This window comes from Phascolarctos cinereus, unplaced genomic scaffold, assembly GCF_003287225.1.
Source record: "Phascolarctos cinereus isolate Bilbo 61053 unplaced genomic scaffold, phaCin_HiC Scaffold_4;HRSCAF=312, whole genome shotgun sequence".
Lineage (NCBI taxonomy): Eukaryota > Metazoa > Chordata > Mammalia > Diprotodontia > Phascolarctidae > Phascolarctos > Phascolarctos cinereus.
In genome coordinates this window covers 508103677-508116431 of record NW_027555847.1, presented here as the reverse complement: position 1 = coordinate 508116431, position 12755 = coordinate 508103677, and the positions used below count along the sequence as shown (strand labels likewise).

Sequence of the window (12755 nt, the reverse complement as noted above, 5' to 3'; positions counted from 1 at the left end):
ATTTTTTAATGGTCAAGTCATCAAGCATTTATTAAATATCTACTACTATATACCAGGCACTGTGCTGAGCACTCAGAATGGAAAGGTAAAAAAAGCTCCTAATCTCAAGGAGCTCACAGCCTAAGGGATCATTTATTGAATAATTAATCATAAAAGACATTGTTTTTATTCATCAAACTGTATATTGCTACAACATCTGTATTATGCAATTCAGCATTATTGCATAACAATGATCCGTATTTTTTAACTAAAAGAGTATATCATGTGACTTAATTTAAATGAAGAGCCACTCTTACAAAAAAAAGATTTCAGGGTATACATGATCAGACTCCGAAGTCTGCTTTCTGATTTGGCTATCCCTTCTCTTGCCTGCACACTTACACATCTTTGATTGTATTCTCTCCCTCAACTCTGCCTCTCAGAATCTCTAACTTCCTTCCAGGTTCAACTCACAGGCTACCTTTTACTGGAAGCCTTTCCTAATCCCCCAAGTTGTAAGTGCTCTCTTCCTCCTCAAATCATATTTAACTTATTTATCTGTATAAATATTGTACCCCCGTGATAGAATGTAGGCACCTTGAAGTCAGGTCCTGTTTTTCTCAATGCTTGGCACATAGTAGGTTTAATAAATGCTTAATACATTGACAATTAATAAATTCATCAGTCAACAAACATTTATTAAGCAATTAGTATGTACCAAAGACTGCTAGGCACTGGGTAGGAAAAGTTAAGGAAAAGGTAAAAATTTAGCCCCTGCTCTCAAAGAGCTCACAGTCTAATGGGTAAGATAAGATGCAAACAACTGCATATAACAACATACACAGGATACATTGAAGATGGTCTCAGAAGGCAAGCACCAAGATTAAAGAGGAATGGGAAAGGTTTCTTGCAGAAGGTGGAACTTTAGCTAAGACTTGAAGCCAGGAGCAGAGATAAGGCAAGAGAGAGGCACGAAGGACAGACAGTGAAAATGCTCAGTGCAGGGAAATAGAAGGTCCTATTCTAAGAAAAGCAAGGAGGCTGGAGACATTGGACTGAGAGTATGTGGAGAGGAGTCAAGTGCCAGAAGATTGCAAAGGTAGAAGGGTGGAGATCATGATGGGTTGTAGAAGCCAAATGGGATTTTATATCTGACCCTGGGAGGTACAGGGAATACTGGAAGCTTACTGACTGGGGGGAAGGGTGATGGGGAAGGACGTGGTCAGACTGTGGTGGCAGTGTCAAGAGAAGTACATAAAAATGTTACTAAGATGGAAACAGCAAGACTTGACAACTGATTGGATATGGCGGATGAGAGAGAGTGATGACTCAGGGATAACACTTCGGTTGTAAATCTGGGTGACAGGGAAAATTGTAAATGGGAGGGAAGTAAAATATGAAAGCTAGGAAGAAAGCAGAGTTTAGGAGGGAAGGAAAAAAAAGCTTGGTTGTAGACATGTTGAGTTTAAGATGTCTAGATGATACATGATGGTTCATGATGTCTAATATGCTGCTGGAGATACAAAACTAGAGGTCAGGGGAATGATTGGGGCTGGACAAATAGATGTGAGAATTGCCTGCATAAGCTGATAATTGATACCATGGGAGCCAATGAGATCACTAGATGAGACAGTAGAGAAAGGGGACCAGGACAGAGCCTTGGGGGACACCTACAAGTGGTGGGAGTGACACAGATGAAGATCCCACAAAGGAAACTGAGAAGTGGATAGACAGGAGGAGCACAGGAGAGCAGTGTCACCTAAATCTGGAGAGAAGAAAATGTCAAGAATAGGAAGATGGCAGTAGTAAAGGTTGCAGAGAGGTCAAGAAGGATGAGGCCTGAGAAAGAGCCATAGGTGTTAGCAATTAAGAGATCATTGCTAATTTTGGAGAGAGCAGGGCTCTCTCCTTTCCGCTAACACTGCCACCACTCCAATATGGACCCTCATCTCCTCACATCTGGATTAACAAAACCGCTTTCTGGTTTCTCTCCTTGCCTCTGGTCTCTCCCCACTCCAATTCACCCTCCACTCAGCTATCAAAGTGTCATCCCCACTGCCCCATTCAATAAACTCCAGAGGCTCCCTACTTCTGTCAGGGTCAAATAAAAAATCCTGTTTAGCTTTTAAAGCCCTTCATAAATGGCCCCTTCCTACCTTTCCAGTCTTAGGATACCTTACTTCCTTCTAAGATGGTGACTGGCCTCCTTGCTCTTCCTCAAATAAGACAATCCATCTCCTGACTATACATTTTCACTCTCCCCCATGTCTGGAACTCTCTTTCTCCTTGTCTTGACCTCCTGGATTCCACGGCTTCATTCAAGTCTAAGCTCAAATTCCTATTCCCCCTTAATGTCAGTATTTTCTCTCTGCTTATCATATCCAGTTTATCCTATATATACCTTGCTTGTACAAAGTTAAGTGCGTGTTGCCTCCCTCCTTAAATTGTGAGCTCCTAGAGAGCAAGGGCTGTTTTTGCTTCTCTTTGTATACCTACCTCTTAGCACAGTGCCTGGCACAGAGCAGATACTTAATAAATGCTTGCTGACTTGACTGGTAAGAAAGGCCTGAACTAGGGTGGAAGCAGAAACACATGTGAACTAATACTGTAAGTATATTTCAAAATTAAGGAAATCTTTTTTCACAAGGCAATATAAAATTACCTTTGTACAGAGTAAATATTCTGTGAAAATGTCTTTAAGGGGCAACCAAGGGCACAAAATTACAACACTTGTATTGAGTCACAGCCTGTAACTGCTTTCTAAGAGAATAACAGAGCTTTAAAATAAACAGGGTTTTATGGAAACAGGGCAGATAAGACAGAGCTGTTGCCCAGTGAATAACACACAGAGCCAGGAAAAATCAGGTCTTCTCCTCCAACTGAGTTATAAAGGCCAGACTTTGAAGAAATTTAATGAGTGAAGATTATAGCTGTAACCAGTTCTTTGCTAGGGGCTTATACCTTTTTTTCAGCTATTTAATCTTTTTATTTTACCTCAGCCTGATAAGGGAGGTTCATAGAATAAAAAGACAAGCTTGAAGACTAGTCAAAAGGCAATGCTTTAAAGTACAAAAACAGCTTTTAAATAGAAACAGATCATTTTAAACAAGTTTGCAAAGAGCAAATTCTGTCATTATCTACAAATCGCCATTTCCTCATCCTGTGTAGTACAGATAAGCCATTAGCACTCAACAAGTGATAAATACTACTACCGATAAAGATGTCTTTTACAGATGGGACATCACCAGGCCTTCTTCGGCACTTCCTTTAGGTTCATCCACCGAAGCAGTTAATGATCAAATCAGTGTAATGAATTCTAGTATTAATATTCTTTTAGCATCAAGCTTTTTCTTTTCTGAACATTTTGCAATTAACTGAATTTATATAAATAACTTTTATCAACTAATCTTAAATGTTAATAAACCTATCTGCCTTTATGTTTGAATAAACTGAATTTTAAATTGTAACTTCTTCCACTTATGAAATCTGCCTGCAGATTTCTAATTACTCATGCATTGTATTTGGTATACATAGATATATATTCGCAAAATGACAGAGTATAGTGGAAAAGTGTACTTCTCCCAAAATGCTAGCTTAACGTCATTCTAATTAAAAACCCAAACCAGAGAAAGGTATTTTTAAAATCCTAAGTGGATTTTTTTTTTGGAGGGGAAAGGTAGGGAGGAGGTTGTTGCTATTATTAACAGTTGGGAAAACTTTCAGAATTACAAATGGCTAAAGTGCCATCATTCATATGAACAACATGCTATTGGCCCACTGTCATTGAGGTGCTGGGTGTAAGTTGTTCTTCTGGTGATGGGGATAGGTTCCTTCTGAGTATCTTCCCCTGGTCCCCTTGTGACCAGTGCTACACATTTCCAGGACAGCTGGCAATGGTTATGTATGAGTTCTCTGGTAGCTCTGGAACACAGTAAACCTATTATAATGCTCAAGTGTAACTGTGACCTTCACCCTTGGCCTCATGAACTTGTTTCTTTTTTCCTTGTCCTGACTTTCCGATTTCTGTTCATGGGACCACCATCCCCCACTAGTTACTTGAAACCTTAAAAGGTCATTGCCTTTGATCTTCCCTATACTTTGTCCTCCACATTCAATCAGCTGCCAGTTGATTCCATCTCAGCACTTTCCTCTCATCTCCATTAGCCTCCTGGGTTGCCACTCCAGTTTAGACCCTCATTACCTCTAGATTAAAGAATGTTGCAACAGCCTCTTAACCCACCTCCACTCACCACCACTACCACCACCACCCTCCCAGTCTTTCCTATGCACCACTGCCAGATTAGTCTCGCTCATAAACAGCTCTGATCACATCCCTGGTTCCTTGCTGCCTATATAATAAAGTCCAAACTCCTTAGCCTGGCAGTCCAGGTTTTTCCATGCTCTTGTTACAACCTACCTTTCCAGCCTTCACAACCCAACCAAACTGGACCACTGACTGGTCCCCAAATACATCCCTCACTTTTCTGCCCTGATGCCTCTATTCATTCACTCCATTCTCAAATGGAGAATGAAATGTGTTCATTTCTCACAACTGAGCCCATTGAAATCCTGGTAATAAACCTAACTGAAATCCAAGTGATGATAATAGCAGAGCAGCAGCTAGCATTTATATAGCACTCTAAGGTTTGCAATGTGCTTTATAATGGTTATCTCATTTGCTCCTCACAACAACCCTAGAAGGTAATTGATGTTATTATACCCATTTTACAGATGAGGAAACTTCCTGCTACAAGAAGCTTTCTTTGACTCACCTAGACAGAAGTAACTCCATCCTCTGAACATTCATATTAATGTATCTCTTAAATCCTGTTTTGTAGTATATTTGTCCCTACTACACTGTAAACTCCTTGAATTTGGGTACTATGTCTTATTTATCTCTGTAGCAATTACACATTAGGCATCTGATGTTTGATGAATGAATGAATGAATGAATTCTAACTGAATTAACTGACCCAAACAACTAGCCCCTCCGTCAAACCCAAGAAAAAGGTATTTTAATCAAATGAACAGGGACAGCTACGTGGTGCAATAGATAAAGCTCCAGCCCTAGAATTAGGAAGACCTGAGTTCAAACCCTGCCTCAGACACTTACTAGGCAAGTCACTTAACCCTATTTGTCTCAGTTTCCTCATCTTGTAAAATAAGCTGGAGAAGGAAAGGGCAAACTACTTTAGTATCTTTGTTAAAAAAAAAAACAACCAAATAAGATCACTAAGGGTCGGACATGACTGAACCGATTTGACAGCAACAACAAAAGGTCTCTTCAGAACTCTTCCCTTGCCTTCTAATACAATTTACTTTTGTGGTTCCGCCTTGTCCCTCACTGACTGGCTTCCTTCTCATTCACTGTTCAATTGTATTTTATCTCCACTGTTTGATGGATGATAATTCAACAAGAAGCTATTAAAAGGAATGTGTTTGCAATAACACAGCCTTAAATCTATGAGAAGGAGGTTCTGAAGGGAAGTTCAGACATCCTTGTTAAGATTAAAAGGTCCAGCCAAATCAATTGGAAAAGTCAAACTGCTTTAAAAAATCTTGGAAGCCAAACTGAAGATTTTGGTGTCCATATGTAAAAATACTTCTAGTAAGTCCTTTGCCTACACGTGCTCTTAGAGATTTTAAACTACCTTTTTCACAGAAATGTGAAGTAATTTTGGTCATTTGGACTCCAGGCCTGACACTACTGATTGCACCACCTGGCTGTCCCCTCTGAGGAAATCTCATCATGTCAATTTGAGACATTAGGCATCAGAGAAACACAAAACCTTCCTTTTGCTTCAGAACTGAAAATGATCTTAGGGAACATCTATTCTGTCAGAGAAGTGACTTACCCAAGGTCACAAAATAAGTGGCAGAGGTTGCACTCCAGATCTCCCCTTCTCAGTATAGTCCAATTTCCAGCATGCCAAATTGCTCCCCGCCCCCTCTTATCTTTCCTACAAAGACGCTTCCAACTTTTGTTTGTTTCGCTTAGTTAAGTCACAGATTTTTAGAGTATGGTGTTAGCCGAGGTGAGATACATTCTCTAGCCTGATTTCTCACCTCTCTGATCATTGTTACTGCTGTCCAGTGCTACCTAATAGAATCTCAGAGTTGGAAGAGACCTCAGAAGTTATTTAGTGCAACCCAATGCAGGCACTTAGTAAAACGTCTGTTCTATTCTCTACTTGAAGCATGATTCACATCTAAATATCCCTTACAAGTGGTCATTTAGCTTCAGTATAAAAGTCTCTGCTAAAAAGGAAATCACTACCTGCCATGGAAGCTCATTCCATGTTTGGGCAGCATTAATTGCTAAGAAATTTTACTAACCAGAAAAATTCCTCCCTGTAACGTCCACTCCACTGGTCCTCCTTCTGCTCTCAAATCATGAATAAATCTAATAATCTTACTTCCACATAACAGCATTCCAAATATCTTAACACAAAAATCCAAGCCAAATCTTCCTAGTTTTTTCAACTGATTCATATATTGGTATGGCTGTTCATCATACTAGTAGTACCTCTCCTCAAAACATGGCCAGAAAAGAAAATCCTTACCACCAAAGTCCTTAGTGCCATCAACATCAGAAACTGATACAACTTTATGAATGGAAATGGCATTAAAGAACATGCGTGACCATTTGCTTTTTTACTTCACCCTAAGGACCTCAGCTTTTCCATCTGAATTGTAGCTGAAAACTCTTCTATGCGTTATCTCTCACTATTGGAATGTTAGTTTCTTCAGAGAAAGAACTAGCTTGTTTTTCTATTTTTATTCCCAGTACCACTAGCACAGTACTTTGTATATCATAACTGCTTAATAAGTGCTTTTTCATCCATTCACTGCCCAGCTTGTCAAAGTCTGCCCTTAAAATATGGCACTCAACTGAGCGCAATATTCCAGATGTAGCCCAACCAGAGAAGAGTATGGTGGGACAACCACCTCTTCTCTCCTGGACACTATACTTTTATTAATGCAACCTAAGACTGTAGCAATTTCTATTTGGCTCATAAACTTCTCAAGGGCAGGAACCACATATTCATCTTTGTATCTTTCTCACGATCTAGCACATTGCTTGCACATAGAAGACACAATAAGCAGCTGGTTAACCTTAATTTAGATCAAAATGTACATTTATTTGATTTAAATCAAATATATCCTAATTATAACAACCAATTCAAAATGATCAATAAGGGCTTTGGAGACATGTGCTATATTAGTAAAAGGAATCCGCAATACTGCAATGGAAAAAATCTTTGCAGACTCTTTTCTGTAATTAGAAAAAAATTTAACTCTACTTTCAGTGATAAAGTTGTATGATTTCTGGTCTAAATTATTATTGATATTAATTACAAATATATATGAAAAGTTTAAACATTTCTATCTGATCATTTATCCAATCTAATCTGTCAGTGAGTGAGTAAGGGATTAAATAAGCCTAAACAGGTTTCTATATTTATTAAGGCAGAGTAGGATTTCCTTGCAAGACTTCCTGACTGATAAGATTCTCCCTTATAATATGGGGCATGCAAAGAAATTCCTCTTTAATATATTTATAATAGTCAGTTCAACAGTTGGGTCCTAGGACCACCCAGTCACTTCATCAAGTCTGGACTCAGGCAATTAAGCTCTAAGTTTTTGCCCTAAGGTTTCATTCTGCTGATACAGTCTGGAGCACTGGACTTGGAGTCAGGAAAACTTGGATTTAAATCCATCCTCAGATAGTCACTAGTTGTGTGACCCTAGTGAAGTCATGTAACCTTTTTGAGCCTGGGGCTTTTCAGTCTCCTGTTAAATAGGAGGACTGGATGACCCCTAAGGTATATTCCAGCTCTAAATCCATGATCCTATAAGTAGAAAAAACATCCCAAGAATGGCAAGAATCAGTGGCATACTTTCTTTGCCTGGAATTCTGTATTACGATAATTATACATTCAAACTAATTATTTGGAGAAAATGAATTGCACCTATAATTGCACTACATAGCCACAACTGTCATTCTGTGACATTCAGAACTGTCATTCACATATCTGCCCTTATTTTATATCTAACTATAACTGCAAAAATTATATTTACTAAGATAAAATAACTCCTAATCAGAGGGATGTTTCCAAAATGTTTTATGCACATCACCTCATTTGAATTTGATGACAACTTTGGTAGAGTATTTCTATCATTTACATTAAAGATGAAATCATTATGGTTCCAATTGGTCAGATGACTAGTTCTCACCATCATACAGCTATTACCACTTCTGACAAATAATGGCTGAGTTGTTCTGGGCAACTACTCAGTGTGATGGGGTAACTTTCTAAAAGTACAAAGTTGCAGAAAAGATGTTGATTTGCACATTGGTATGGGGAGTTTCTCCATCTAGGAATGCCCTCTATCAATGAAATCACAGGTCCAGTCTTTCTCATACAGTTAGTGAAAGAGTAAGAACTTGAATCCAGTGGAAGTTCTTCCCGCTATAACGGTTGGTTCTAACAGAACATGAGTGTATGTATAGTACATTTTTAAAAGGTGCCTTTTCTCTGTTGTAAGGAACTGAAATCTTGATAAAAAAAAACAATGCTAATGAATTCTTATAATTTTATGCCATCACTGACAACAATTTGCACTCACTTACAAAAGCACCTAACTGTAAAAAAAAAATTATAAAATTTAAACAGTGACTTTTTCTGGGTGGAATTTGAAATTGTAAATAAATGTTATATTCAGGCACTGAGGTGGAGTTTCTCTAGAGTAAGACATTACTACAAAACTACCATTTTGATCCGTATTATACAATCCAAAAGTACTACACAATTTTCCCAAGATTTTAACAATATCTATTTTGGAAACTTGTGCTGTGTGCTCTTGCCCCACAGTCCACAATATGGATCTAATTAGCTTCAGCTGCCTTATGTTAGTAACAAAAAAGGGAAAGCTTTGTTCATCATCTAACATGGTCCAGTAATCATAGGCTCAAAAATCATATATATATTCTTCAATCCCCATACAAAGATACAAACTTTTAAAATAGCTCCACACCGTGCGCTACCCTGCCAAAGCGCGGTAACTTTCCGGCTCTAGGGTTTTCACTAGATCTGGAAGTGATTTGTTGATGGAATGGAGACCTAGCGCTCCCCTTACTCCCCCGATCCACCCCCGCCCAGCTTGCTTGAAAGTACTTACACCGGCGTGGATGGACAGGGAATCTGGTTCCAGGCACATTTGTACTGAGCCTGAATAAAACTCTCAGTTCCCTCCAGCACGGAGCAGCTCACATTCTTGTTCACTATGTAGGCGCACCAGTTCCTGGGGCGGGGTAGAAAGAGAGAGAAGGATTAACTGTAAAATGGGTGAACAATGAGAATGGCAAAGAAAGGATGAGTCGATTGTATACATACAATGCATTGATGGCTGAGGGCACGTGGGTGTGGAGGGGATTCTTTTTTTTTAAAACAAATTAAGTATATGAAAGAATGAGAATGAATGCCAAGGGAAGCTGCTCCAGCATCTGTGTGCCTTGGACAGGTTTGGGGGAGCCCCCAAGGCAGGAGATGCTCCCTCCCTCCAGCCCCGCGCCCCCCAGGGCTTGGGAGAGCCCGAGCTCAGCGTGCGGCCGGGCCAGTCCTGCACGTCTCCAGGCCGCTGCTGTCCCGCCTGCAGTTCGGCTCCTCCGCTTGGCCAGCCAGCTCACTGCTTGCCCGACAGGCTCCCCAAACCGGCCCCCAGCCCCGGCGATGCTCGCTAGAGTAGGCGCGGGGAGTCTACGTGTCACCCTGCAGCACCCCGGGGACTTCTTGCTGCTCCCAGCGGGTTCGGGGCTGGGAGCTAGCTCTGGGGCGCTGAGGATTGGGGGAGTGGCAGGCAGGCAGGGAGCCCGCGCCTCCAAGGGGATTCGCCTTGCCTAGGGAAAGGGGAAGAGGCGAGGGGGCACTTACTTGTTCCGAACGCCGGGCCGGCTGGTCTGCCGCATATGGGGGGTAGCTTGAGCGAGCCAGTCCTCTCGGAGGGCCAGGAGCGCCAGCACCCACGCCCAGCCGCAGGGCCACATTCTGCTGCGCCCCCCGCTCTGATGGCCCCGCTGCTCCAGCTGCCGCAGCTGGCGCAAAAAGAGCGAACTAGCGCGCTCCACCGCCCTGCCGGCACGAATGCGCCCGCACACTGGGCTCTGGGGTGGAGGGCAGGGGGCAGCCACCCGGAGCCCGGGCCACCAGGTTTGCGAGCTGGAGGCAGTAGGCTCCGCTGCTTCGCCCCTTTTCCAGCGCCCCCCGCCCTCCCGCTCCGCACCCGGCCCCTCAGTCTACTTTCTCACACTTCTCCTTTTCCGGCTTTCCTCACCCTGCTCTTCTCCTCCTCGGGTCCCTCAATGACGCACAGGTCCCCCCGGTTGCCGCCCTCCTCTTTATTTCACTTCCCCCTCCGAAATGTGACTCTTCCCTCCACCCGGGCTCCGTCTCTGTGTCTCCAGTCCCCTTCGCCTCTCTGCGGGAGGTTAGGGGCAAGGGATTGGGAGAAGGGTCTGTATTACAATATTTCAAATTACTCATTCCTTTGGTCTTTTCCCAGAAGCACAGGAACTCCGCCTTCCACCTTCCAGACACATACACAGCCCCAGCCCCTCAGGAGCAGCAATCCGAAGTCTGAGAGTCTCTTCCCACAGGCATCCCTGGGTGCTGAGCTCTATTGCAGAGTCCAGGGGCATCTTTATCAGTCCCCTGGGGAAGGTACTGATCTGGATTTCTTCATCTGGCAGGAGGCATGCATTCATGCCCCTTTTCTTATGTCCATTGATTCATCTCCACCACTTTTATGGGCAGAGAGGAGATAAGAGGAAAGCTAAGAAGACGGTGTCTTTTCTTTTTCATCTTTACAAAATACAAAGTTACAGAAGTCAGTACTCATTTAAAAACTGCCAAATCAACATTGCACATCTCTACTGACTTTGATACCATTCGAATACACTTTTTCCCCCTGAAAAGAGGCAGACAAAGCTACAGTAATACCTACAGTAATACCACGGTTGGACTTTTTTGGCTTTATCACCTTCATAATTAAGTTAGTGCTCTCCCTTTAACCAGAAATTTTCCTAGGGGGCCTTTATATCACCCAAAGAATTGTCTAAAAAGAGGCTCTGGTCTCAGAATTGTGGTTTAGTATAGAATGGGGGTTAATTTTTGGAAGGTAAATCAAAGCCCTTGTCCATAACATCCTATATCTAGAATTTTTTTTCTTGGTTTAGCATTTAACGTATAAAATGCTGCCTTCAGCATTTTACCGAATCTAATAATTTCTAACAAATTCTAACAGCCTTAGAAAAGTCAACAGGCTTTTGTTTGTACTTTGTTTTTCATTTAGTGTCTTTTGGATTCCCTATCCTTTTAACTTTCTCTTATCCTCATCATCTCTTCTTAGAAAGGAGAAAACTTGCTCTAGAGACCCCTTAGTAGAAGTCCTAAACAAAGATACGGATTTTCAGAAAATACTTAAAAGAGAAGTCATGAATTAATTTAAATCTACTGTGTCTGATGCAATGCTTAATTTTGTCATGTGTTAGTCATATATTTAATGGTAATATAGGTTAACATGGCATTCACTGGTTGGAGCAACTTGGCCTCCAAAATGAATTGGAATACATTGGAATAAGCACAAACTAAAGAAATTAGTCTGAATCAAAAAGATACTCTGATGTTGACAGGCTTTCCTTTCCTTTCCTTTTTCTTTTTTTGTTTGTTCCTGGTAACACAAGTGAAGGAAATTCCCTAACAAGGGACTTCCCTCAAGAGTTAAGCAGCAATTTCTACCATGTAAGGGCATATAATCTATCCACAGACTCTGAAAATGAAATATTATGAAATTGATGTATGACTGATATCATCATAGCTTTCAAAAAAGACCATTTAGTGGAAATTGTTTTTTTTTAATATTCAAAAAGGTCAGAAATCATTTTCTATTGGGTAATCCTGTCTGTATCTCTGTATAGCCTCCCATCCACTATGCAGATAAGAAGAGAAATAAAAAAGGACAGTGGGAGAAAAGAAAAGGAAACGTGCCTTTCATGTCATAATACTAACACCATTTTTTCTTCAAAAGTAATCCTCAAACATGATGGATTATTATGTTAATGGAAAGGAAAGTAAGTTGAAATAATCTGGCAAACACTGATGAAACTCCTGCTATGTGCCAGGCTCTCAAGATACTGAGGAAGGATCACAGATGGATAGCTGTAGGGGATGTATGGGAGGTCAACTAGATTATCACCTTATAGGTGAGGAAACAGGCCCAGAGGAGGGAAGGGATTTGCCCCAGATCACATAAGTAGTAAGTGGCAGAGTCATTTCAAAAACTCCTTTGGTGACAAATACAGCATTCTTTTCCAATTCACTACAAGATGTATACAAATAATATGAAGTAGACTCTAACAAAGGCAAAGATATATCTGGATCAATTTTTCTGAGAATATCTGATGACAAAAGATCACTTTCATCTAGGGAAAAGAAATGGTACTTGAGCAGAGCCTTGAAGAAAGATAGCTTTATATCAACAGATGAATGGGTGGAATCTAATTTTCTTACAGAATTAATGGGACTTGACCAAGGGTCTGAGGCCCAAATTTTTATAGCTGTGACCAGAAAAACTATTTAAATAACAATAAATTACCCTCTGTACTCTGTGGGCATCTAGGGGATGTAGTGGAGTGACTTGGAGTCGGGAAGACCTGAATTCAAATTTTACTTCAGACTGTAGATGTGTGACCAAGATAAATCACTTAAGCCCTCTCA

At 41.0% G+C, this 12755-nt stretch overlaps 1 protein-coding gene across 1 annotated transcript in view; it reads right to left on the bottom strand.

Moving 5' to 3' along the window:
- The window catches only part of EMILIN2 (elastin microfibril interfacer 2), a 60821-nt gene extending 50363 nt beyond the window's left edge, over positions 1 to 10458 (bottom strand). The window contains exons 1-2 of the mRNA XM_020970682.2: positions 9915 to 10458; positions 9163 to 9285 (exon numbers count right to left, since the gene is read on the bottom strand). Coding sequence (XP_020826341.1) covers positions 9163 to 9285; positions 9915 to 10027 — 236 coding nt within the window. The 5' untranslated portion in view covers positions 10028 to 10458. The remainder of the gene's footprint in view (positions 1 to 9162; positions 9286 to 9914) is intronic.
- Positions 10459 to 12755: the final 2297 nt, after the last annotated feature.